At 51.1% G+C, this 27,568-nt stretch overlaps 2 protein-coding genes across 3 annotated transcripts; both read right to left on the bottom strand.

Annotated features, from left to right (window-relative positions):
• Positions 1-2,386: 2,386 nt before the first annotated feature.
• TLDC2 (TBC/LysM-associated domain containing 2) lies at positions 2,387-5,120 on the bottom strand. The gene is given in 6 exon segments (XM_069872021.1): positions 2,387-2,528; positions 2,870-2,943; positions 3,313-3,402; positions 3,552-3,704; positions 4,235-4,396; positions 5,088-5,120. Coding segments are annotated over 6 exon segments (648 nt in total). The 3' UTR covers positions 2,387-2,392.
• Positions 5,121-6,433: 1,313 nt separating this feature from the next.
• Positions 6,434-26,838, bottom strand: PIGU (phosphatidylinositol glycan anchor biosynthesis class U). Of its 2 annotated transcripts, XM_069871820.1 has the most exons (13): positions 26,620-26,838; positions 24,076-24,140; positions 22,813-22,872; positions 21,339-21,401; positions 19,691-19,800; positions 17,115-17,215; positions 15,551-15,648; positions 13,211-13,365; positions 12,568-12,711; positions 11,663-11,787; positions 9,733-9,875; positions 7,870-8,028; positions 6,434-7,833 (listed from the first exon to the last, which is right to left on the bottom strand). In XM_069871820.1, the coding sequence occupies exons 1-12, from the start codon at positions 26,747-26,749 to the stop codon at positions 7,915-7,917; spliced, it is 1,308 nt and encodes a 435-aa protein (XP_069727921.1). In that variant the 5' UTR covers positions 26,750-26,838; the 3' UTR covers positions 6,434-7,833; positions 7,870-7,914. The 2 variants fall into 2 exon arrangements, with proteins under 2 accessions (XP_069727921.1, XP_069727922.1); XM_069871821.1 differs by lacking the exon at positions 24,076-24,140 and having other exon boundaries at positions 26,620-26,755.
• Positions 26,839-27,568: the final 730 nt, after the last annotated feature.

The raw sequence follows: 27,568 nt of genomic DNA, 5'->3' as shown, positions 1-27,568 counted from the left end.
GGGCTTCCCAGGCCAGGAGAGACCGGAGAATCCAGCCAGGGGTGAATACAGCTGCTCGAGTGCCTGGAGCGTCTCTGCCAGGAGGAGAGGCCAAGAGCTGGGACTGCTCAGGGTGGAGAGAGCAGGCTCAGGGGATCCCATCGGTGCAGGTCAATACCTGGAGGGAGGGTGTGGAGGGGACGGAGGCAGGTGCCCAGGGCCAGAGGCCGTGGGCACAAACTAGCACACAGGATGGTCCTTCTGAACGTCAGGAAACACGCTGACTGTCAGGGTGACCAAGCACTGGCACAGGCTTCCCTGAGAGGTGGTGGAGTTTCCATTTTTGGAGGTACTCGAGGGCCACACAGACACCATCCTGGGTGGCCCTGGTGGAGCCTGGGGCTTTGGATCAGACGATTGGCACCTTTGGCATTGGTGCACAGCCGATCAGTGTTGGGAAGGGCTGTGCTGGGCTCCTGGCACGTTGCTGGGACCATCCAGGAGCCCCACGGGGGGACGAGGGCTCCGCTTCCATAAGGGCACCTGGTCTGCAGAGCCTCAAACAGCACCGTGGTGAGTCAGACCCCTGCTCATGAGCTATGGGAGGTGAGGGGGGCATTCCTGGGTGGGGACATTCCTTGGGAAGGGCCAGGGGAGCAGAATATTTATTTTTTGAGGTGCAGAAAAATGGAGGTAGAGAAACTTCCTCAGTCCCACTGATGAACTCTGAGGAAGGAAGATACAGGCACCTGGGACTTTGCAGCTGATCAGGGTGTAACCCTGAGGGGGTGGGAGATGGAGTGGGTTGGTGGGACCTGATGAGGAGGGAGGAACAGAGAGAGGGAGGCAGAAAAGGAGTGCAAAAAGGTTGTGTGCAAAATGGGGCCAGTCTTGTCTTAAATCCCTTCTTTGCTGTTTCTCTTGATCTGAGTGGGTGGGTACTTCAGCTCAGCACCCAGCTGTGCTCCCAAAATCAATGCAATGTGGCCAAACCATGCAGGCCCTTGGCCTCAAATGGAAACCTCTGGGCCACCCCTACCTTGAATCCTGCCTGCAGGGCTGGTCCTGCTGCTGGGACAGGGATGGTGGAGGAGAGCATCCACCAGCAGGACATGGAGCTGTGAGTGGAAAGGGGCTCTAGGAAGGGTTCGTATCAGAACCATAGAATCACGGAGTGGTTTGGGTTGGAAGGGACCTTAAAGATCATCCCATGGGCAGGGACACATCTCACTGGATCCAGTTGATCCCAGCCCCATTCAACCTGGCCTGGAACCCCTCCAGGGATGGGGCTGCCACCACTGCTCTGGGCAGCCGCAGCCAGGGCCTCCCCACCCTCATCTGGAAGAATTTCTTCCTCATGTCTAATCTAAACCTTCCCCACTCCAATTTAAAGCCGTTGCCCCTTTCCTGATAGGAGCACATCAGGACGAGCAGCACAGCTTCCCTGCGCCTCCCGAGGAGGAAGCCCCCTGCTCCTCAGGAGGTGCCGGGGTGGGCTCTGCAGAGGAGGAACAGCATCTGGGGCGACCCCCGAGCCTGCAGTGGGCACCTGGCCAGGGCTCCTGCAGCTCCTGGCCTGCTCACTGCTCTGCGGGGCCTTCCCGGAGCCATTTGTTGCTCCCACAGCGAGGGGACTGGAGAACAGGCCTTATGAGGAACGGCTGAGAGAGCTGGGGGTGTTTAGCCTGGAGAAGAGGAGGTTGAGGGGAGACCTCATTGCTCTCTACAACTACCTGAAAGGAGGTTGTGGAGAGGAGGGAGCTGGGCTCTTCTCCCAAGTGACAGGGGACAGGACGAGAGGGAATGGCGTCAAGCTCCACAAGGGGAGGTTCAGGCTGGACATTAGGAAAAAAATTTTCACGGGAAGGGTCATTGGTCCCTGGCAGAGGCTGCCCAGGGAGGGGGTTGAGTCACCTTCCCTGGAGGGGTTTAAAAGATGGGTGGACGAGGTGCTGAGGGACATGGTTTAGTGATTGATGGGAATGGTTGGACTCAATGATCCAGTGGGTGATTCTATAAGGCTGGCAGCACAGCTCAGTGTGTTTTTTGAGGAGCGGTCACCATGTGGCCCTGGCACCCTCAGCCCAGGGCTTGGCTGGTGTGGCAGAGCCTGCCAGGCCTGCTCGGTCTCGCCAGCTCCTCTCTGTTCCTGGAGCCTGCTCACCCCTCTGGGGACCCCGCAGGGTGCTCTGTGCCGGGAGGGCTGGTCCTGCAGCCACCTTGGGACCCTGGCCTGTGGTACCAGTGCTGCAAGGGGCTGAGACCCTGCTGCAGCCTCTCCCCATCATGTGGAGTGGGGACAGGGGGGAGGGAGGCAGGGGTGAGGCTGCGCTCGGTGGGTGCTGGCAGGGAACAGCGGGGTGGGAGGCGTTGGTCCTGAAGCATCCCTTTGTTCCAGGTATGACCTGTGGGCTCAGGCCAGGCTGCACGCTTCCAAGTCCTGGATGCAGAATTCCTCCCAGGGTGAGAGGGCCTCGTTGTTGAAGGTCTCGCAGGGGCGGCTGCCGCCGTGGTGCAGGTCTCCATCCAGCCACAACCCAAATCTACCGCTGGGAAGGTTCCGATGGCGCAGCTGGCTGTGGGTCCCCCCTCCTGCCTCCTCTGTGCCTGGATGCCTCCCCAGCCACCTTCCCATCCTGACTCCCAGCTGCCCTCCTGCTGAGGATGCCGGGTGCAAGGGATGGGCAAAATGGGAATGAGACCCCCGGGGCTGCCTCCTGGCCCACAGGCAGGGATCGGGGAGCATGAAACGGTGGGTGCTGCTGGAAAACCTCCACAGGAACTTTTGGCTTCAAGCTGAGGCAAGGCAGCCTGAGCTTGGACTGCAGCCCCAACAGCCCTTGTGGCTGGGGACCTCCTGGTCTTCCAAAGCTGCCAGTGTGGCTCCTACCTGCCCCCACCAACCATCAGCAGGTCCACATCCCCTTTCATGAAGAAGTTGTTCCTACCTGTCCACCTGAACACCTGCGTGGAGACAGCAGTTGGCTGGGATGCAGCATCCCCACCTCATCCTTGTCCCTGTCCCTCAAAGGGCAGCAGGGGCTGCTGAGCAAAGCTCTACCCATCCCTGCTGTATCTTGCTTCTCCAGGTGAAGACCTGGCTGAGCCTGTGGACACCACTGTAGTGGACTCAGACTCAGTGGACTCTGTACCCGGGGGACTCCAGCTGACAGCTTCCCCCATGTCCAACCAAAGGAGGTCGTGTCACCCCATGCTGTCACTCCAGCCTCCTCCCCAGTGCCCTGGGGAACCCCTGGTGTGGCTGGATCCTAGGAGCATTGCAAGTCCCCCAGCCCCCAGGGCACCCCGCGACTGGCAGCCTGCAGCCCTCACCTTCTGCTCTGGGGAGAAGAGGAAGGTCTAGCCTGTTCCATAGAAGCCGCTGCTGCAGTGAATGGTGGTGGCAGAGAAAGCACCGAAGGCCTAGGAGGGAACAGAGCGGGAGGGGGTTCCATGGCTTGGTCCCCAATGCATCCCCTGTCCAGCTGGCAGCGAGGTCGGGCTCTGGGTGATGCCAGGGTCGCTGCCCCCAGCCCCACGGGGCAGCTGGGCTGGAGAGGGCCCGGCCGTACCTGTGCCCCTGTGTCCCTGATGAGCAGCAGAGCCGGGGAGCCTGGCTGGGCCCCGCACTGGTACAGGGTCCGCAGGCCGGAGCCGTCCCGCGCGGTGCTGTACAGCAGGTGCCAGGGCTGCTGCACCAGCCGGGGGGGCAGGTGGGGGCCCAGCTGAGGCAGAGCAGGCTCAGCCAGGGCTGGCCGGCCCCAGCGTCCGCCCCACACCCTGAGCATCCTCCCAAGAAGTCTCCCTGAGCATTCTCCTCTCATTCCCCACAAAAATCCCCCCCAAGAGTTGTCCCCAAGTATCCTTCTCCCCCTCTTGTGCACGCATGCCCCTAAAAGGTATCCCCAAGCATCCTCTCAGGAGCCCTCCTCTAGCCTGAGCACCCTCTTGAATGCCGTCCCCAAGCATCCTCCCCGTGAACATGCTCCAAAGGGGTCTCCTCAAGCTCCCAGCCCTTCCCAGCAACCTCCCAGAGTACTTCCTCCAAGCATCGCCACCCTGAGAACCCCTCTGAGATGTTTCCTCAAGCATTTTCCCCCTGGCCAGTGCTCCTCCAGAGGCCATTCCCAGGGATGGGGCTGTCACCATGTGGCCTTGTGCTGGACCAGTTCCTGGCAGGACAGTGGCCGCAGCTGTGTGATGAAGGATGTGAGCAAGAGAACGGGGTCTCCATGCCGGTGGGAGTGTCCCTTACCTCCTGGATCTCCCCATCCCGCAGGATGCTGCTCGGCATGCTCAGCACCAGCCTGCACGGCTCCTCCAGAGCTGGGGCTGCTGGTGGGGCTCCCTCCCAGTCCAGCTGCTCCGCTCTGGCTGCTTCCCTTCATCCCACGGGCAGCTCCTCGTCTTGGCTGGGCTGGGGGCAGGAGGAGGTGAGCGCCCTGCACGCCCCAAGGAGCAACACCAAGAGCAAGTTCAACGGTGTAGGGCTGCCCAAGAGGAGGAGGGAGAGGGGCAGGAGAGGCTTCCACAGCCTCAGCCCCAGCAAAAGGGACTAAGCCTGGTCGCGATCTCCTCTCGCTGCCCAGTGGTGCGTGTGGGGACGGGAGGTGCCTTCATAGAATCATAGAATCATAGAATAACCAGGTTGGAAGAGACCCTCCGCGTCATCAAGTCCAACCATTCCTATCAAACACTAACCCATGCCCCTTAGCACCTCGTCCACCCGTGCCTTAAACCCCTCCAGGGAAGGTGACTCAACCACCTCCCTGGGCAGCCTCTGCCAGGGACCAATGACCCTTTCTGTGAAAAATTTTTTCATCCCAGTGGCAGTTGGTGAGTGCCAGGGCAGGCAGAAACCACCCCAACGGGACAAGTGAGGACTGCCCTGGGCAGCAGATGTGGCCCTTGGGGTGCTGGAACCCTCAGCGGGGCTGCACATGCCGGGCTGTGTGCCCATCACCCTCTGCGCCCCCCCAGCCCCTCGCCCTCCCCAGGGCAACCCCTCCACGCATCCAACCCCCTGCACCCCCCATGATTCCAGACCCCCAAACACTCTGTTGGTGCCTCCCAGCGCTGCCCCGTGGGCCCCACCACACTGCACCAGCCAGGAGGTGGTAGCGGGCACAGAGCCCCCTCATGCCGGCCGTGCAGGCGCTGCCGGGTGCCCTCGACACCACCCAGGGTTCATGTTCACCCGCACGGCCCCTCCCTGGCACCCATCCTTGACACGGGTGGGTGCGGGTGCCCGTGTCCTCTCCCAGCTCCCAGGGTCCAGGATGTGTTCCGCTGCAGAGCCAGGGCCTGGGTGGGGCTGGCACGGGTGTCCCCCCTTTCAGCCAGGTGCTGGGTGGCTGAACTAAATCAGTCCTGGAGGGCCCGTTCCATCACGTACGCTCCCTCTTACCACCTTTGCATCCAAGCTCTCAGGCACCGCCGGGCGCGGTGGGGTGGTGCGGGGTGGAAATGGGACACAGCGATCCTGTTTTGTCAGGAGATGCCTTACTCCGATTGCTAGAGCAGATGGGCCTTGTGAGGCTGGGTCACAGAATCACAGAGTCGTTAAGGTTGGAAAAGACCCGCAATCTCATCCAGTCAAACCCTCCCCAACCCCACACTGCCTGCTAAACCCTGGCCCCGAGTGACAGTCACGTGGGGTTTTGAACCACCCCAAGGGATGGAGACCCCAGCACTACCCTGGCCAGAAGGTTCCAGTGCTTCCCCACTCTGTCAGTAAAGACTTTCCTAACACCCAATCAAAACCTCCCGTGGCACAACTGGAGACCGTTTCCTCTCATCCAGTTCCTTCACAGAATCATAGAACCACTAGGTTGGAAAGGACCCACTGGATCATCGAGTCCAACCATTCCCATCAACCACTAATCACTTCCTTGTTACATGGGAGAAGAGCCCAGCACTCAGCTCACCACAACTGCCTTTCAGGAACCCCTCAGCCTCCTCTTCTCCAAGTCCCACCCCGGCCCACCCCGGTCCCTCTCCTCAGCTCTGGGATCTGCTCCCCTGGCAGGCCCAGAGGGAGCCGGGCTGGGGCGGCGCTGGAGCCACAGGAGCCAATTCAGCTGCTGAGACCGAGGACGGAGCTGCTGCCCGCAGACCCTCGGCTCGGTCCCGCTGCCTCCCGCCGGCATCGCACCCCCCAGTTATTTTCTGCTCTGGGGGAAGAGGGAGCTGTAACCGGGCAGCCCCCAGCTCGGCCACCCAGACGCGCTCTGCGGGTTTTTCTTTACGCTGCTGTCGGGTTGAACTGTGCCCAGCTCACCTTTCCTGAAACCAGAGTGTGTTTCCGCACACCCCAGGGCCGCCGGTTTTCCTCCTCACCCTGGTGTTTCTTTCAAGCCCCATCCCTGTGCTTCTTGGTGCTTCCCAGAGCCCCCACCACCCTCCAGTCCCCTGTGAAGCACAGAGCACACCAGCGGAATTTAAAACTTGCACAGTTTATAATACTCCTTGCTCGGCCCCAGAGCCCGCAGCAGCCCGGAGGCGCAGGCTGCAGCCGAGCGCGGGGGCTGAGCAGGGCTTGGGGTCGCTCCCCCCCCAAAGCGCTGATAGCAGTGCAGTAAGGCAAAATTTTCATTGTCCAGAAAGAACGAAGAGTCGCTGACACAACTGCCAGGACACAGCGCCCTCACGGCTGCTCGGTACCAGGTACAGTTTGGTTTGGATCTGTGACATTCCCAGCCCTTTGGATTTGTCTTGGGCTGCGGAGAAGCTGCCCGCTGCCCCGGCACATGAGCAGCTCTCACGCTGCGTTTACAGCTCCTCCACCACCATGCGAGCAGCAGAGCGAGAAGGTGGCCAGATGGCTTCACTCCAGTGAGTCCCATTTGCGGGGTCGGCAGTGGCAGCAGCTCTGAAATGGGGGTCTGAGGGCAGGAGAGGGCAGACAAACAGGGGAGAGGGCTTTTCCTGGGTGCTCTGCACATAGCCACAAGGTACCATCACTGTCCCTGTAAGAAGGTAACGCAGGGAAGTGCATATCCAGCAGCTGTGGAGCACCATGAGCCCCACAGCTCCATAACAGCAGTGGCTGAGGCTCCTTCAGGATTTGGTCCAGGGCCTCCAAGGGAAGATTTGGACACCTCCTGATCCCTAACACAGACCCATTTCACATCCCAGCAATCACAGCGGTACAGCACAAGCCCCGCACTGCCGAGCTTTGTCACCCTACAATAACAAGGGGTAGTGGGAAGCTATCTCCACAGTAGTGTTCCTTCTTCTGAGAGACTGCAATGCAGCTCCTGACGTGGAAGCCACTGTGCTGCAGTTACCCAGTACCAACCATCCTTTCACCCCAGTTCTTACTCATGTCTACTCCTGTGGCAGCAGCTTCAGCTTGTCCTCCTTCCAACAGGTCACTCATCCTTGGTCATGATTCATTTCCCGAGCACATGATTTTTCCAGATCCCACAACAGTAGGAGAACCATGAAATGGCATCTGCACCCCAGGCTGAGACACAGAGGTACCCAGAGCCTGTCTCATGCCAGGTGGGAGCACTACTGGTCAAAGCAGTAAGGGGGAAATTCCCAGGAGAAGCAAACATCTCCAAGAAGCAGTGACTAAAGTAAACAGTTTGTGGTCTGAGCTCTTTCTGGACCAGAGATTCAACTCAGACAATTTTTCCAGTTCCTGCTGGACTGCACTGAGTTGATGGCTGAGGTCATGGTGAAAAGCATGGCTGAGGGAGGAGGGAGATGCTCCAACAGAGGCATTGCAGGTCCTACTTGTAGCTCCAAGTCTGTGAACTCCTACAGCTCAGGAGGGTATTCCCAGAAGAACTGCAGCCATTTCTTTCAGCAGGTGTCATTCCCAAAGTCAGATCTCATTCAAGGAACCTTCCCCACCCACCCCACAAACCCCAAGCTTTGCACGTTCCTTAGAGTGGTCCATGTCACCGGGAATGGTGGGCACAATCCTTATTTCAAAACAAGCATGGCCTCTGTCCCATCTTGCCTTGTCAAGTGGAGTCCATGAGTGAGGTAGTACTCCCGCCGGAGGAAGGCGTAGAAATAATCTGAGACGAGCAGGATCTGAAGAGATGAGATGTTCAGACATATTAGTGACGGTTCGGAACAAGGAATAAAAAGGGATGTACATTTGTGACGGAACCTGAAGGGGCTTAAGAAATTCTCAAGCTGTTCATTGTGCTCTGCGAGAGGGGACACCGTGAACCTATGAACATGCCGTGTCCACAGCCTTGCAGCACTGAGCCAAGGGAGGCTGACACTCATCTGTTTGTTCCACTACCAGTGTGTAGGAATCACAGAATCACTAAGGTTGGAAAAGACCTCTCAGCTCACCCATTCTGATTGTCAGCCCGACCCCACCGTGCCTGCTTAACCCTGTCCCCAGGTGGCACGGCCACATGGTTTTTGAAACCCTCCAGGGATGGGGATTCCACCACTGCCCTGGGCAGCCGGTTCCAGGGCTTCACCACTCTGTCAGTGAAGAAACATTACCTAGAATGGGTTTCTGCGGAGGGACTTTTTACAAGGGCATGTAGTGACAGGACAAGGGGGAATGGCTATAAACTGGAGAGCGGAAGACTTAGATTAGACATTAGGAAGAAATCCTACACAATGAGGGTGGAGAGGCCCTGGCCCAGGTTGCCCAGAGCAGTGGTGGCTGCCCCATCCCTGGAGGTGTTCCAGGCCAGGTTGGATGGGGCTTGGAGCAACTGGATCCAGTGGGAGGTGACCCTGCCTGTGGCAGGAGGGTTGGAACTGCATGATCTTTAAGGTCCCTTCCAACCCAAACCATTCTATGATTCTACGATCGTATCTAATCTAAACCTCCCTTGGCACAACTTGAGGCCATTTCCTCTTGTCCTATCACTTGTTACTTGGGAGAAGAGTCCCATACCCATGGATATTTCCACTAAGCAGCAGCAGGTCTGGAGTGCAAGTCTTATGGGGAACAGCTGAGGGCCCTGGGGCCGTTCAATCTGGAGAAAAGGAAGCTGAGGGGAGACCTCATCGCTCTCTGCAGCTCCTGGAAAGGAGGTTGTGGGGAGGTGGGTGCTGGGCTCTGCTCCCAAGTAACAAGGGATGGGATGAGAGGAAATTCCACCCACTTGTGAAACTGTCCTAGGGCTTAGGGACATAAGAAATAGCACAGAGAAGAGTGAGGATCTAGAAAAGGTTGTAGCAACTGCATAACCTGAATCCAGGGATGCCTAGCTCTGTTTTCCCTAACACAAATGAAAGTTGTGTATGAAGAACGGCCCTGAGAGAAGTAGGGATGCAAGCATTGGCATAACTGGGACCCTGCCTACACCCAAACCCCTGCTTTCAGTGAAGTATAATGCTGAGAAATATTGGTGCTGTGTCCCCGTGTACAGGCAGTTCTTATTAGCCTGTTGTTTGGCTCCACTGCTGCTGCCCCCTTTTCACTCCCACTCTTAGCTCACCTCCTCCATTCACATGTGCTCCTAGTCCTGCCATCCTAAAGCGCTTTTCCGCTGCTGTCAAACAACAGACCATGTAACTTGCAGGGCAGTCTGGCTGGATTGTTAAGCTATTGCTCAAACACCACCAGAACGCTTTTCCATTAGTGTGGCAGATGGTGGGGACCAGGCAGGTTTCAGCCAGAGACAGGAGAGACAGGGAGGTGACGGGCAGGACTGCACAGGGTGCAGAGAGCCAGACACGTCCTGCAGGATTCCCCATCACTGACATGACACCCGGTCCAGCAATCTACCCGCGGTGCAGCCCTGTCGGCCTTGCACTACTCACCTGCCCTACACTGAAAGTCAACGTGATGGCATAATAAAAATTGGAGTTTGCACTTCCTGCGTAAATCCATAGATGCCACAGAACAGGGAAGAGGACGGTGCAGACAATGAGCACACAGGACAGGATAAAGATGTTCCGGAGGACTGCAAAAGAAAACCAAGCTGTTAAAATGATGTGTCATTAAGCAGACATATTCACGCAACCAGCAGTGGTCTTTTAGGGTGCGTCCAGCAGGCAGAGGCACTTGCCCACACATACTGCTCTCCAATAATCTTTTACACTTTCCTTTAATAATTTCCTGGCTAGCTTTTATAAGAAATCTACTGTGTTTCCCTTTAAAATAAATACTTTTGCTGTTGCTTGAGTCCGAAATCCTCATTTGTGGCTCCTTCTGTCTAGATCCTGCTTCCAAACACTCTTCCTTGGCTTTTTGGTGTCTACACTACAGAATCAGCAGTTTTGAGAAGGGCCTTTCTGTCAGCATCACGACTCAGAGTGCAGAGCACACCATTCCCTAGCCTCGTCAAGCTGACGGCCATGGGAAAAAATGAATCTGTGGGCCATAGGAAGAATGATACTTCCTCAGAAGGTGGTCAGAAAATGAAAGCACCGTAAAAGGAGGGAACCCACATAGGCCAAACACATTGACAAACACATGACCTCAGGAGGTGCAAGCATGGCCAGAATCCATTAGTGTGTGTGCCAGAGGGACAAAAACCAAGCACAACTTCCCCTAAAAGAGCCAGGGACTACAAGGCTAGGAGAGATTTGGTTTTCTGTGAACTATTTATGCCTGTCCTTTGGCAGCAGTAGTATAAAGCATCCTAGCTCTTGGGCTGCTGTGCGTGGCTAAACCTCAGCTCATGTCCCTGAAGGTAACCAAAAGAGTCCATTCTCCAGCCAAAGGGCGCTACCTGACTCTTCAAGAGCACAAATCTGTTCACATCTATCTTTAAAACTTCTTGTTCAGTAGGTGTATTCACTTGCCGTGGGTGAGAGCACGTGACAGATGACTGCCCCTCTCACAGTCCCCTTATCAGCACACTTGGAATGTCCAAGTGACCTCTGCGGAACCAGAAGTTATCAGAAGCACCTCACCTGCTACGGCTGTGCCATGCTCAGGACTAGCCTGGTGCTTCCTTAGCTTTCTTTAGCCTGACACTGATGGAGCAGATGGCCTCCAAGCCTCTGGATGCCTGGTTTTGCCTCCAGACAGCAGGCAGACTAGCTGTCCTTAAACAGTTGGCCTTGGTTAGAGAAGACCGCAGCAAAAGGCCTGGACAAGCTGTCAGGGTTGGTCAAAGCAGCATGTTTAAGCAAGAAACACCAGGAAAAAAACAGTGCTTCCAAATGTCCCCTGCGTAGCAGGTTCTAGAGCCCGAGTTTGAAAACCAACAGGAATCTCTCTGGTGGTGTAAAGAGCTGAAGAGGTTCTTTATGAAGCATCTAAGAACAACCGGAAAACTGCTTGGAGTAATTCAGTTACTCTCACTTTAAGCAAACAAGAGGCAAAACAAAAAACCACTGCAAGGTGTGGGATTTTAAGGCTCGGGGACTGACCACTCACAGGAGCAGCACTGAAACTACACAGCCTGAAAAGTCAGTGAAGCCTTCAAAGGATGGGTACTTTAAATAAACCACATTCCTCACACAGGACTGTAAAAGGTCCTTACAACACAGGTAATCTTCAGAACAACTTGGAGAGAGGGGAGAGATCAGCTACAAGTGAAAATTCCCTCCTCAACCACTTCCAGTCTGAGTCCTAAAGGCACATTAGAGACCGCACTACCAGAAACACCAAGCTCCTTCCAGACACCCCAAGGAGGCCACAAGAGCCTGTGGTCATGGGCCTGGTTTGGTTGAGCGATGACAGTTATTGGAGAGGCCCTTTCTCATTCCAGATAAGGAACGATCAAACACAGGAACTTACATCTGTAAAGGTGGCTCCAGACTGGAAGGAAGGCCATGTACAGGGCAATGTCTCCCACAGTGGGATAGGACTTGAAGATGGAAATGATTGCAATCTGGACAAACATGAAGAACACAGGGTGTTCCCTAGAAGAGAAAAGACTCCAAGGATAAGAGGATGCAGTAGTCTCTGGAAACTGGAAATAAATATCAGCAAGGGCACAAACGTACTGTGGGATGGTCTCAGAGAGGCCCTTGTACCCCTGTTCTCTCCAAACAAGGCTCTGAATGCTAGGCAGGTAGACTGAGCTGCACATCGGCTCACTCCATGACACTCAACACACGTTTACAAGTTGTCATCTGGGCTGCCCTTCCCCAGCTCTGCCCCACTCACTGAAAAGCAACCAGCACCTCCTGTGTGCAGGTTATTTGGAGAAGCCCATAGCCATCCCTCTGGTATGTCATGATGCCTGTTCCCATTCCATGTCAGCAGGAGAACCTCATTGAGGATCCAGGCACTAATGGGTGGTTTTATCAGAAAGAAGAGTAACATTAGCACAGACTGCTAGGAATGTCCCCAAGTTTTCACTTTCTTTCTGGCAATAAGGAACTTAAAGTTCCAGCCAAGACTTCTTGCTTGCAGATTGCTCTGCCTTATGCTGGCAGGGAGCAGGCATCTCTAGAGCTTAACTTTCTGCTCTCTCTTCTGATGCCTGTAACACATCTATTGCACAGCAGAGCTCAACTCACTCTATTTACGAGGAATAAAAATGTACTTACAAAGATTTACTTTGGTAAATAAGGAGGATGGGCCCTCTTAAAACTCCCTACCTTTTTCAGGCCTGGAGATCCAGGCATCTGAAACTAGTGCTATAGGCTTTCACCAGACAACTGAGAGTAAAAAAACTAGCAGAGAAACACACTTACTTGAGTTTTATGGCCAAGGGGATGGTATAGAAGAACACATTGATTTGAAACACACATACGAAGAAAAGACTGAAGTGTTCAAACATCTCTGCAAAGAAGTACCAGAAAAGGCCAATATTGGGGGTCAGATCTGGAACAGAAAGGCTGAAATTCAAAAAGAAAGGTCAAGGTAATGTTTTAAAATGGTTGTTTTTCACTGCCCTGCTTCTCTTACACTAATTCACCATCGTGTGCTACTGGATGAAGAACCTATACTTTAAATCTGTGAAAGCGAAACCAAAGGGGTGAAAACCTGGAGGGAAAAGGGACTAATCCTTCCCTATGCCCTAGGAGGATTTTAATGATTCCCAAGCAGACATTTCTGCAGACACTGAAGTTTCACAGCTGTTGTATCTCAACAATCAAATTCATTTCCAGTCAACTCAATAGAAAACATCTCCTGCCTTCTCCAATTCCTGCTGTTATTTAATTAACAGAAGTTGGCTAGCGCCTGCTCTCCTCCTCACTCTTTCTTTTCTTGCCCTGCCAGTAAAATCACAGATCACACTCTACTTAGGACAAGAGTGGGGCACCTATGTGTGATGCACATGAAACAACACAGCAGGGGCTAGACAGAAAAAACAGTAAGAACCCTTATACTTACATAAACCCGTACACAGATGGGATAAAATCCCAGGAGTTGAGGAGGAAGAAGGAGAGGCAGATGATCACCACCAGGCTGCACAGGTACAGGGCTGCATACTGCATGGTGTAGAGCCAGAAGCTTTTACTTTTCAGTTTTATTGGTATGAACTGACGCTGAAAATGAAATACAAACAGATATATATCCCTCAGCAGGGGGAAAGCCACAAGAAAGCTTGAGTGTTCAGAACATATTTTTAAATTGATGAAAGAAAGCATCAAACACTGGTACTATGGCACCGGAAGGAACAGCTCTCAGACACAATTTGTTTGATGACCTCCACCCTGGCCAATTAAGTCATCTGTGTTGCATGTATTTCCAGAACTGTACTTGAAAATACAGTAGCTAAGCTGGTTGTTTCTGCATGCAGTGAGTCAAGTCTGATGTGCGAGAACTACACCCTCCTCCTCACTGTATCCTAGACCTCTGCAACACCGCACACAGTCTGCCTGCCTCCCCTGGCAAACTCGCATCAACAGGGCGACCGAGCACCCTGCTCTGCCACCCACCACGCTGTGAGGCCAGGGCTCCACCACGCGGACTGTCAGTCATGCTCTGTTGAAATCAAGGAAAGATGACATCCAGAAGGTTCCTAAGCATAAAGGAGCCCCTCTAAGAGGTTGCCTCCTCAAAGACAACTACTGCAGCCCTGCCACTCCCACATGTGATCGGTGACAGGTCAACCACGACCCCTCGGTCACAGATGACACGAGTATTTCACTCCAAGAGGACCTTTGACTGCATCAGTAAAGACAAATACCTACACGGGGGCAAACACCTTTGGGAATTGCTCTGAGTTCTGAGCTCCAAGTCAGTGATGGAGCTTTCCCATTTGAAACTAGGGTTTACACCTGCAGGAGACATACGGAGACTCAGCTCTGACAGATGTGGGCTCTGTGGAACACTTGCTCTATTTTCTCAGTCAGAGTGTGTTTAATACCACTGGCTGGAAAAATGTCAGCAAGTGTACCCAGAATTTTTGACAGGATAGATGCAAAAGTGCTGGAGAAAAGTTATTTAATTCTGCACCAAGAATGCAGGGAAGTTCATTTACAACTCCGGATATAAGAACACACACAAGCATGATCCCCTTGTGAACACAATGTTTGTACTTTACTGCCCCTTTACTCCGACTAAAGCTAAAGAAAGAAACCAAAATATAAAATATATAAAGTAAATGCACCTCAAATCATCCAACTGAAAAAACAACACTGACTGCAGAAGTTCCTTCTTGCAAAGAGTAATAATAATAAAAAAAACCTGATAAAAGGTAAGAGACATTCATGTCAGTCAGGGAAAGCAAATGGACTAGAACGGAGGCTCCATTCCCCTTTGAAGCTCTGAGATTTGAGAATAGGCTAGAATGAACCCGTAATTAAGATTAGCTACAAAAATCACAAGGGAGACAGGACAAAAGCAACCAAGAAGGCCTTGGCGAAAGACTCAACAGCAGGACTTTCAGAATGACAAAAATAATAAAGATGACCACCAAGTTATCTGTAAATTGGGATAAGTCTCCTCTGCTGGTGGCTACAGCCTCACCTTGCTCCCAGGTAAGAATAAGACCATCCAATGACCAGTCTTCACTAAGCGCATTTTAATCTGGACTCTCAGTTAAGCCGTTGTTTACAGTGTCAGCACAAGAGCTAAGGCAGACTGGAGGCAAGCATGCAGGCAAACTGGTGATGAATCTACTCTAGCAAAGAGCTGCCTCAGCTTTAAACCCCACTCACAGAATGGTAGAATGACCCGAGCTGGAAGGGACCCACCAGGATCATCGAGTCCAACTCCTATCCCTTCACAGGGCAACCCCCATGTGTCCGAGATGTGCCACCAGCCTGGTGCTGGGCTGGTTTTGCCTGGAGCAGCATCTGCCTGTCGAAGCACTGGGTACCCATGAAGGATCAAGGCTGGCCCTGATGGAATTCAGGGGGATGGAGAAAGGACAAGGGCAACCAGCCACTTTCACAAGCACATGTCTTGTGCCATTTAACTCCAACTCAGTGTTCCTGAGTCTGGGCAATTCAAACACACCTCTGTGATTCATCTCAGCACAAAGGAAACTCCCCGAGTCTTAAATCCTCCTTGCTAGTCATGTAACACAAAAAATAACACTTATTTTGAATGAGCTGAACACCAACCAGTTCAGTAGATGACTTTCCGCTCCTTCTCTATGCACAACCATCCCCACAAAGGCTTCACCCTTCCCACGGCTTGAGAAGAGTCACTTTTCCTGATACTCAGGCTGTCCCTGCACAGCCACAAGATGACAACAGGTACCGACAGTCAGAAATCACCTACCTGCAGAAGGTAAAGGAGTGCTGGAGCAAACAGCGTGAGAGGGTAGAGGGACTGGTATGTTGCTAAGGCCAGGAACACAGCACTGAGGAAGGCACTACCTGCAGAGAAAAAATGTGTTCATTTGTAAGGAACACCCACAGAAAGAAATGCAGCACCCTCTGCCGGGGCTTTACAAATATCAGTACAATACTTAAAGGCGCTTTTAGCAGAATGTGTCCTGGAGAGCGTCCATTTTTTTTATGCCATTTTCAATGGTGAATGACTCATACCAAGGTGATTCTCCTACAAGAAAGAAGTACTGAATGGTTTATCTCCTATCACTGACATATGGAAAGAGATTCATGTGATCCAGTCTATATATAGACTGTGCTGGGTGCTCTCTATGCATGGGAATGCATTCACTCCAGTCACATCCTCACGGAAGCACTGTTACACTGGATAACCTAATCACCAAGACTGTGTCCTGTGTCAGGGCCCTCATCAAAGCTCTGCGAAAGGCAGCAAGCAAAAGCCTGCAGCTGAAGGAAGAAAGTGGCATTAGCCCTACTTTACAGACACCAAAACCAAGGCAGAGAAAAGATTAGCACAGCTTATCCAAGTGGTCTTAAAAGTATGAATGCCTTTATTAAGGAAGCTTTATTTGAGGTGTCTCAGGTGGAGCCAAGCGGTGAGTATTCACGCTGCCTCCTGCCAACACCAGAAATCAACTCCGAAAGGTAAACAATAAAACCACAAGCAACCAGTGCCATAGCCTGGCTATAGCTTTCAGTCTTATGTCACTTGATGGATGTCATCTGTAAAAATGCAGCTTAGACAGCAAAAATCCTGACTTGGTGCACTGGACTACTGTCAGCCCACCAACACTGAACACTTGGTAACTTCTCTCTGCTTCCACCTTTTGAAAGAGAAAACACGGGGTTACCTGGTGATGAGTCTTCTCCACTTCAGCCCATTCTCTTAGACAGAAACCCCGACATAACTCTATTTTATTGGGTATTCAGTTCTGCACAGTTCTAAATAAGTCATAATGTGACATTCTCTCTTTGTCCACTTTAAAACCTAGAGGCTGCCACTCCCCATCAGGGAGGAAACCCAGGGGACAACCACTGCAGCTCTGTCTAGGACTGAACTATTTGTCTTACAGTATCAGTGAATGGTTAAAAATCAGTTTAACTAAACTGACCCTACCAGTTTGCTTCTGCAAATGCTTTTAAATCATTGGAAAACTTTTGGAGGAAAACTTCTGCTTGGAAACACTAATAAAGCCAATCTATATCAGATTTCTTCACAAAGTCTGGGTGCTGCTGGAGACAAGAGATCTGACTGACCCTTCCTCTGATCCAGAAGAGATCTCCTAAAACACGTCATCAGTACGAATTGTGTGCTAAAAGACTCGAGTACTGGGAAGTCATAAAAGAAACAGAAAACAGAAACTGTTTCTGCTGGGTTTCACTGAGATCTTTGCAGCCATCATGCCTGTAAAATTCCAGATCAATTTAATTCCTCCTGCTTTCCCAATCTTTATAGAACGCCCTAAAGAACAATTTTTAATTTGTTGCAATACCTTTTATTGTAGCTAAAATGAAGAATGCAATGACAGTGTTGTTGATGGCGCAGGTGGACTTGGCCACACAAGACATCACAGTGTAGGGGTTTAACAGGTAGCTGAAAAAGAGCAAAGCTCAAGTTACATTCAAAGGAGACAATATCGAATTGAAGAGATGTTCGAACAAGAAGCAGAGGCACTTTGCCATTTCTTTTTATTTATTTACATTCAAATTTCATCAAATTAACTCAACTGAACAGGTTCTTTAATACGGATTTGGATTGTAGCCTCAGACAGTCGCCACTGGAGAAAAGCATGTTCTATCCTAGAAAATGTCAACCAAAAACGTTTTGTTTTGTTTTGCAGACACACTGTGCATTTATTCAGTCAGACCTAGGACTATGGGTTCCAAAGTTAACTCTTTCTGCTACTCACATCGACCAGCTCTGAAGTAATGAAAATAAGAAGATAGCAAGATACAAATAAATCCTGTGATGTTAGCAGAGTTTCCTGCAACTCGGCTGCACCTGCACACTCCTGCTATGGCAGAACAATTGTTTATGTCCACCGTGGCATGAACGGAGCACGAAAGCTGCCAGCTATGGAAACCTGGCGTATTTTAAATGGAATTACAAAAGTCAGCAAACTCTGAACACCTTTACCTTCCAGAATGCAGCCACGCTTTAGTTATTATGAATGCCAGATCCTTTTGGAAATGAGTTACAATAATCTAATTTAACTAGGTTCAAAGCACAGGGAAATGATGGGAAGGATCAGCAGTACAGTAAGCAAGATAACGTACCAACAACGTTGCTTATAACTAGATCAGAGTGGACAGCGCTGATGATTTCCTAACTATCTCTTTACATTCTTCCTACTTTTCTGAGTCTCAGTCTGCTGCCTTCTGTGTTTCCAGAGAGCGCCTACAGCAGGATAAGTAGGATTTAATGCAAACTTTGATGCGATAATATGCAACAATGATAAATACACAAGGGTCTGCAATTTACCAACTCTGCCTTCTGCACCCTGGGAAATTCACCATTTTACAAAACTCACATGAAAATAAGAAAAAACAACAACCTATTGAATGGAAAACTCTCTATGACATAAAATAATTCAGATGATAATTTATTTGTGTCAAAATCCCAATGAAAAGAATTCTTTGACATCAAGTAACTTGCTTGTACATTATATACTTTAGCTGAAGATTTTGAAATTAAAAAAAAAAAGTTTAGTAAAAGAGGAACAGTAAAAGATGACATTATTAAGATGACAACTTGAAAGCATCTTTCTATTTTTATAAGTAATTCTGAGATATTTGAATTGTGACTTTGAGCAAACATTTTGTCCAGCTGCTCAAAAATTCTCCTAACTCTTCTGAAAAAAGACATTTGGGAGGCACAGAATCAATTCTGAGAACTTTAGCACACGTCTGCAAAATAAATGGGCATATAACCTGCGTAGACACAACATTCTTGCTACCAAATTGGTGACCTGATGCTGTTGGGCTGTGTTGGAGGGCCTGAATGAAGTTACATTTGGAAAAGCATCTGGTCTTCACTGGATGAAGGCATTGAGTGCACCCTTAGCAAGCTTGCAGATGACACTAAGCTGGGTGGAAGTGTCGATCCGCTGGAGGGCAGGGAGGCTCCAAAGGGATCTGAACAGGCTGGATCCATGGGCTGAGACCAACGGCATGAGGTTTAACAAGGCCAAATGCCGGGTCCTGCACTTGGGGCACAACAACCCTGAGCAGCTCCAGACTAGGAGAAGTCTGTCTAGAAAGCTGCCTGGAGGAGAGGGACCTGGGGGTGTTGGTTGACAGCGACTGAACATGAGCCAGCAGTGGCCCAGGTGGCCAAGAAGGCCAATGGCATCTTGGCTTGGATCAGACACGGCGTGACCAGCAGGTCCAGGGAGGTTATTCTCCATCTGGACTCGGCACTGGTGAGACCGCTCCTCAAATCCTGTGTTCAGTTCTGGGCCCCTCACCACAAGAAGGATGTTGAGGCTCTGGAGCGAGTCCAGAGAAGAGCAACGAAGCTGGGGAAGGGGCTGGAGAACAGGCCTTATGAGGAACGGCTGTGAGAGCTGGGGTTGTTTAGCCTGGAGAAGAGGAGGCTGAGGGGAGACCTCATTGCTCTCTACAACTACCTGAAAGGAGGTTGTGGAGAGGAGGGTGCTGGCCTCTTCTCCCAAGTGAAGCTCCACCAGCGGAGGTTTAGGGTGGACATTAGGAAAAAATTCTTCACAGAAAGGGTCATTGAGCACTGTCAGAGGCTGCCCAGGGATGTGGTTGATTCACCTTCCCTGAAGGGGTTTAAAGGACGGGTGGATGAGGTGCTAAGGGGCACGGTTTAGTGTTTGATAGGAATGGTTGGTCTCGATGATCCGGTGGGTCTCTTCCAACCTGGTTATTCTATGATTCTATGATTCAAACCAGGTATTCAGGGCTGGAGGGATATTCTGCATAATAGGAAATTCAGAAAATTTTTTTGGGAAAAACCCTCAACAAATGCTGAAGTCCCAAATCAGACAGATCAAACCCAGCAGGATCTGAGGAACCACAGCAGCCGACAGGAAGCAATACTTACAACAGTGCGACCTTGAGGGGGATGTAGTGCATCTCCATGGGTGTCCGGATGAGTTCAGCCACATCTGGCGCATATTTATCCAGTTCTATCAGTAGCTTCTGCTTTTTGAACTGAACAAGAGAAAATGACCACAGGCTATCAGATGAGGAAAGGCACCATTTATTATCACTTGGTATTTCTGATACTGCAGAACACATATGAGCCCCAGGCAAGAGCCAAAACTCACGTCATGCAAGGTGTCATACAAACAGAACAACCCCCCTTTCTCATCCCAAATGCTTAACAACTGAAGTGGAAGTCAGGCGAAAGCAGATAATCTCTATTTATTTGAACTTCCTTAATCCCCTCTGTCTAGCTCTTGGCACAGCTGGCAGTGAATTCTCCACGCTAGAGTTTAATACCTTTCATCTTCCTAAAGCTTGCCTGATCTCCAGCAAAAAGCTGACTTTATAAATTCACTGTTAAACAGCAAAACCCTGAGAAACCAATCATGAAAGTAAGCAGTCTTTGTTATTTTCAAGGTGAACACCTCTACGCTAAATATCCTTTAGCATCCCAAATCTCTCTCTTTAATCTACCTTGTTCCATGAAGCTTTCTATGGAGACAGAAGAGCAATTGCAGTCACAGCTACTGAGCTATGTCATGGAGAGACAGAAGGAGAGTGATGCTGGTAATAAATTCTCAACAAGCACAGTAACTCTCACGCAGGATTTTTACATGTCTGCAGTTCTGTTGTGGGTTATTTCCGTCTCAAAGACAGAGGACAAGGAACACGCACGTAGTTGGGTGGGAGACCACACAAGGAGGAAATGCAGCCCCCTTGCTCATGGTAATACTGGATCACTGCCCCTGTGGGATGGCAAAGCACTCAGCATTGCTTACACAAAATGTTCTTTGAGCTACTTATGAGAGAGGCGGGAGGAATAACTCAGTCCAAATAGATTTTGGGATCTATTCCTTCCAAATTATAAGGAATATAATTCGGAAGGAACAAGCAATATTTAGTGTAAGACCTTGCTCACTAGAATTACTTATATTGATCAGCATCCTTGGAAGGTTTTATTCCTTCCCTTACACATTCCCAGTCTGCATATTAACTTATGCTGCATGCAAACACAAATCATGTTCATGGTAAAACATTCCAGGCTCAGCCTACAGAGCGTACAGCAGATTGTGAGAGCAGAGGGAAGAAAAGTCCAGTCTTGCCAGATCCATAGGCCAGTGATTAATTCTGCACACTGCAAACTGCCACAACAGCTGAAGGTAGGTTTCTAGCACACATTCTGAAATCTCACATCTCCTCTGCGTACTGTGACCTCGAATTGTCTGCACCTCACTGGCTATTTTGTTCTCATTAATTTCTCTAATTATTTATATTTCTTTCAGATCAAAGAATTCGTATGGCTGTGATCATCATCCAAGTGCAGTGTGGTAGCTCTAGACACTGATTTGTTTCCTACTGTAATACTGCCACAACCGATGTTCAAATACCCCAGTTGTTTACCCCATTCAGCCCCGTGCTTATTCATCATCCAGACATGAACAGATTTACTGCCACAGAGACTGGTTGATACTGCTGCCTCTGGCATGTGTTTTCTCTGCTACAAGACAATGATACTGACGGGCAACACTGGCAAGTTAGCTTACCACAACTTTGTTGTAGTCCTGAATGGCCAAGTAAAGAGCTACAGCAGTTAGCACATCAGTGATCTGAAAAAGCAAGGCAGACAAAGACTGTGAGGAAAATAAACACAAGGAGGAAAAGGTCTGGGTCAGCACTGCAATGCCGAATAAGAACCCTGATATGACTCAGCTCACTAGAGTGAAAAACAACTTTTAAAAATCCTACGCTGCTGATCTGTACTTCGTGTTCATGCGCCGCTGTTAACCTTGAAGCCATAAGCTGTATCAACAATATTAATATTTACAAAATGAAAGAATAGGGAATCAAGGGGAAAGAAATTGTTCAGGGAAAGAAGTATGTAAAGGTAACAGATGATCCCACATGAGAGAATCTAACCTCCCATACAGGCTGAGAGTTGGGTCTGTTCAGCCTGGACTTTGTGGAGTCCTTAGACCTTCGAGCAGCCTCCAGTGCTGAGAGGGGCTCCAGGAAAGCTGGGGAGGGGCTCTGGATCCAGGGAGTGCAGGGATAGGACAAGGGCAAACGGGTTTTCAGCTGCAAGAGAGGAGATGGAGATGAGATCTCAGGAAGAAATGTTTTGCTGTGAGGGTGGGGAGGCCCTGGCCCAGGTTGCCCAGAGCAGTGGTGGCTGCCCCGTCCCTGGAGGTGTTCCAGGCCAGGTTGGATGGGGCTTGGAGCAACTGGATCCAGTGGGAGGTGTCCCTGCCCATGGCAAGGAAGATGGAACTGGATGGGCTTTGAGGTCCCTTCCAACCCAAACCATTCCATGACTCTATGACTCTTCTGACTCACCACTTAAATCAGAGCCCACTGATAATGGGGCAGTGCCCAGCTGGCTAAACCCCCCATCCATTAACCCAGGAGGACAGTCCCTGAGCTGACCCAGACTTCCCAGGCAGCAGAACAGCCACCGGAACAACAGCACCAGCACAAGACAGAGAGCTGTGAGCTCTGTCCAAGCCCTGCCCAGCAGGGATCTGAGGAGAGAAGCTCCACCAGCCAGCACATGCAGCTCTCTGGATGATTTCTGTCCCTCTAAGTTCCACCAAGCTCATGGAACAGTTCAGAAGAGAGTAACCCTCCATTTGGAGGAGTAACCCATTTCTGCTCTCTTTGCAGGCCTGCAGCTTGGCAGTGGATTTTAGCCGTGCAGGGAGCAGGCTGGGGGGACAAAGTATTCTGACCTGTAAGAGGCAGCCTTTGGAACCTGAAACCAAACGCCTGCTCCCTGCCCCCCTGTGGGGACACTGATCTACCCAAGAACTCACCAAAGACAAGTAATACATACAACAAGGGAAAAGCCTGAATGTGGGTTTGTACTGCCAAAGCTGCCTTCCCCATTCAACTGTGAGCTCAGCAAGAAACTGAACTACAGGGAGCCTGATGGTCCCCGAATCCTGCATAAGGAAAAGGGAAGTCATACTTGGCATTTCACAGAATGGGACCTTTCCAGAGAACCTTTCCAGGAGCACTTACCATGAACACCAGCTCAGCGTATTCAATCAGGAAGTGGAAGAGATAAATTATCAGCGGGGTCTAGAAGGGAGCAGAAGGAAACCAACATCAAATACTGCCCATATAAAACAACAAGCGATTTGATGAGAAAAATGGAGCTGTACTACAAGAGACTGCAAACAGCAATTTTCCTTAGGTTATTCCACAACATTTTTCCTCAGAGTAAAATGATTAATCAAAGCACACTTACTACTCTTTTTCCTTGCAAAGGTCTCTCTTTTATCAACTCTGAAAATTATATTCTCCTCCAAGTAGTCAATTCTACCAGCATAGCACTAGAGTTACCATAGAAAGCATAGAAAGCACAGCTCTAGAAAATAATATTTTCTATAGAATTTATTTTTTTCAGATTGCTTGCAGGTACTTTTGAAAGTATTTCCTACACAGCTTGTTTCACTGTTTAGCCTGTTTAGATGAGCCTTGAAGGAAGCATGCTAAAAACGTAAAGCACTAGGACTACAACCCTATCATTGTCTTACTCCCATGGCTTCTCCCTTCAATGAGAGGAAGAGCAAGTTTCTGAACTATTCCTTTGACAGAAAAGCTTAATCTGGAGTAAATTAAGTCTTCGTTGTGAGAAAATAGATTTCCTTTGAAATACTTATAAAATAACATAGTGGCATAAATAAGCATGGAAAATATTTCAAAGTCTGGGAGAAAAATGCATTTAAAGAAAAATTTATTGCTGAGAAACAAGTTTTCAGAGCACCTGCCTCACCCCTAGGTGACACCATGCTCCGGTGCAACTTCACATCAACGAGACCACTCAGGAGCATAGAACCCCACCAGTGCTTAAGTGCTTGGAGGAGGGTGGCGTTTTCAAGGTGAGGAACAAGCGTACTGCATGCTGATGCTGACATTTCTGCAAACGCAGAAACCTGAGATGCTTCTATCCAGTAAAGGTGTGTTCAGACTCACAATGACAGCCTCTTCCCACTCCAGCCTCCGCTCACAGAAATACCCGGAGGTGAACAGAGTATTTTATTTATTACAGATTCCCTTTATTTCAGACTCTCCTCACGCAGTGAAAAATACACAGATGTCTGTCTATAACACAGTAATGAGTTATTCTGTGCTGAATGGGATTTCCACATTGCGCTATTGCACTGGCAACTACAGGCTCCAGATTCTCTGAAGTCTTCAGGTCTCCAGCCTCTGCCTGTCCATGAGCAGTAAGACCAAGGAACTTGAATATTGTGTTTAAAATGAAGCAGGCACACCAACCTCATGAAAAACAGCTCCAGAATATGGCGAGATCCCTAAATCCAGCAGCGCTAATCCTTCCACCACTGAAACACACAAAACACCTGCATTAGAACCCTGTCATGTGGGAAAAGGAAAAGCTCATGATGGTAGAACTCTTGTTTTCAAAACATCCACACTCATAAGGATCTCACGTTGAATCACCAGCTGAACAGCTGACAGAGAACCATGCCAACAGCCAGCTGGAATCAATGTTTTTTTCACTTCTGCCACACAAACGTCTCTACTAACTGAACAGTCAGTTGTGATCTGTTTATTTGTCTCAGCTAAAACCTCATAGCTGAAATGTTTTGCACTTAAAAGTATACAAATGGCAGTGAAAAGGCCCTGGGGGTGCTGGTCAACAGCAGCCGAACACAGGCCAGCAGTGGCTCAGGTGGGCAAGGAGGCCACCAGCCTCCTGGCTTGGATCAGCCGTGGTGTGGCCAGCAGGAACAGGGAAGGGAAGGGACTGTCCCCCTGGGGTGGTGAGGCTGCACCTCAAATCCTAGGGTCAGTTTTGGGCCCTTCACTGCAAGTAAGACATGGAGGGGCTGGAGCGCGTCCAGAGAAGGGAATGGAGCTGGGGAAGGGTCTGGAGAACAGGGGTTGTGGGATTGGCTTGAGGGCCCTGGGGCTGTTTAGCCTGGAGAAGAGGAGGCTGAGGGGAGACCTCATCGCTCTCTGCAGCTCCTGGAAGGAGGTTGTGGGGAGGTGGGTGCTGGGCTCTGATCCCAAGGAACAAGAGAAAGGATGAGAGGAATCGGCGTCAAATTGTGCCAGGGGAGGTTTAGATTGGATATTAGGGAAAATATCTTTACTGAGAGAGTGATGAATCATTGGAATTGGCTGCCCAGGGCAGTGGTGGAGTCCCCATCCCTGCAGGCGTTAAAAAAACATGTGGCCGTGGCACCTGGGGACAGGGTTTAGCAGGCATGGTGGGTTGGGCTGATGGTTGGACTGGATGAGCTGAGAGGTCTTTTCCAGCATCAATGATTCTACGATATTTACTGATTTGAAGTCACCTATTATGTGATACGTGGTAGTTACACTGGAGAATACTTACTTCTAAATCACAACATAATATACAACTTGTACTATTTTGCCTAATTATATAGAGAGAGACCCGAAACCTCCAAAACCACAATAAAAGAGCAGAAATGAATATATACTACCAGGCAAAGTTTAAAACTTTATCTGTTGTTGCAACTTTCTCATATTTTGCAGTGTTAATTCAGATCCTTTGCAGCTATGTAATTACAGCTGGCATTGCAACATGTATCCGGGTTTTTCCGTAGAATCTCCACCTAACTGAACACAAACATTCCCTGGCAACTGAGCAGCGTATGCAGTGAAAGAAGCTATAGGAAACAGGTCCATGTGTTCAGAGAGAAATCATAGAATCACAGATTGGTTTGCATTGGAAGGGACCTCAAAGCCCATCCAGTTCCAATCCCGTGCCATGGGCAGGGACACTTCCCACTGGATCTGGTTGCTCCAAGCCCCATCCAGCCTGGCCTGGAACCCCTCCAGGGATGGGGCAGCCACTGCTTCCCTGGGCAACCTGGGCAGTGTTTCACCACCCTCAGTGTAAAAGATTTCTTCCTAAGATCTAGCCTAAACTGCATATAAAGTTGTCTTTAAGATAAATTAAGTTCCTAATGGCCTCAAATGCTATAGAGATGGATTCCTCCCAAGAGTCTTGACTGATCCGTCCTTCAGCCTCAGGAAGAGCACGTGAGCCATGCTGGGAACTGTGCAGGAACAAGGGAGAGTTGTGCAACTCTTAGGACCTGGTGCCTGGCAGTCGCCTCCACACCGCAGCAGCACTTTGTGTAGCCCCAGCATAACGAGAGCTGCTCTCCCTGGCTGCCAGTGTCTTACACCTGGGCCAGATTCAGCCTTCCTTCTATTCCACCTCTGTGGCACAGGCAAGGCCAAGCCTGCTGGGTCCCCTCACAGCACCCAGCACTCGTTCTGCCCTCGGGACGGCCCGTGCCCACTGTGTTGCACAATTTCATAGAATCCCTAGGTTGGAAAAGACCTTTGAAATCGAGTCCAACCGTACCTGTCCACTACCAAATCACCTCTCTCAGCACCTCACCTGCCCATCTTTTAAACTCCTCCAGGAATGAGGCCTCCACCACCTCCCTGGGCAGCCTCTGCCGGTGCCTGAGAAGCCTTTTGGTGAAGATAATTTTCCTGATGTCCAATCTGAACCTTTCCTGGTGCAATTTGAGGTTATTTCCTCTCGTCCGATCGCTTGCCGCTTGGGAGCAGAGCCCAGCACCCACCTCTCCACAACCCTCTTTCAGACAGTTGTGGACAGCGATGAGCTCTCCCCTCAGCCCCTTTTCTCCAGGCTGAACAGCCCCCGGGCCCTCAGCCGCTCCTCCCAGGGCTCGTTTCTCACCCCAGACGCGCTCCGGCCCCCCCGGTCCCTCTTCTCTTCCATCGAGGGGCGCGTTTCGGCCCGGCCCCTCCCGGCCCGCCGCTTCAGGCCGCTCCGCCCGGGCCGGGCCTCACCTCGCTTCCAGGCGTTCAGCGGGGACGCCACCTCCACCCGCTCGGAGATGAAGGCGGCGAGGCTGGAGCGATAAAGCGCGGCCCGGACCGTCACGGCCACCAGCACCGCGAGCACCAAGGGAGCCGCCATGGCCGCAGTCGGGCAGCGGCCGCCGCCGGCTGTAGTTCCCGGGCGGCGCCGGGCAGCGGGGCGTCAATGAGCGGGCCCGCCCGGAAAGACTACAACTCCCAGGAGGCCCCGCGCCACCGCGCCGCTTCCCAGCACCGCGGCGGTGCTACGGCGGGCGAGGAGGGGCAAACTTGATTCGAGAGCGAAGGCGCTAGGGCTGTTTTCCTGGGCTCCGCCTGGCGGGGGCGGTAGCGGCCGGGACGGGGAGGAAGGGATGGCGAGGGGCTGGGGCCAAACCCGGGGCTGGGGCCAAGCCCGGGCCTAGGATGGGTGTTCCCCTCTCCAGGCAGCTTTGCCGTCCTCGGTCAGCCGCCTAAGCAGTTGGGCATGAGCTGCTCCCGCTTCCCAGTCGGAGGGTGGCCCCTGGAGCAGAGGCTGGCTGCCCCAGCCTGGCCGTGTGCTCAGGCGCAGAGAATCATAGAATCATAGAATAACCAGGTTGGAAGAGACCCACCGGATCATCGAGTCCAACCATTCCCATCAATCATTAAACCACGTCCCTCAGCACCTCGTCCACCCGTGCCTTAAACCCCTCCAGGGAAGGTGACTCAACCCCCTCCCTGGGCAGCCTCTGCCAGTGCCCAATGACCCTTTCTGTGAAGAATTTTTTCCTAATGTCCAGCCTGAACGTCCCCTGGTGGAGCTTGAGGCCATTCCCTCTTGTCCTGTCCCCTATCACTTGGGAGAAGAGCCCAGCACTCTCCTCTCCACAACCTCCTTTCAGGTAGTTGGAGAGAGCAATGAGGTCTCCCCTCAGCCTCCTCTTCTCCAGGCTAAACA

Source organism: Phaenicophaeus curvirostris, chromosome 18 (assembly GCF_032191515.1).
Source record: "Phaenicophaeus curvirostris isolate KB17595 chromosome 18, BPBGC_Pcur_1.0, whole genome shotgun sequence".
In the NCBI taxonomy this organism is placed as follows: Eukaryota; Metazoa; Chordata; class Aves; order Cuculiformes; family Cuculidae; genus Phaenicophaeus; species Phaenicophaeus curvirostris.
This window is presented reverse-complemented; position numbering and strand designations above follow the sequence as displayed.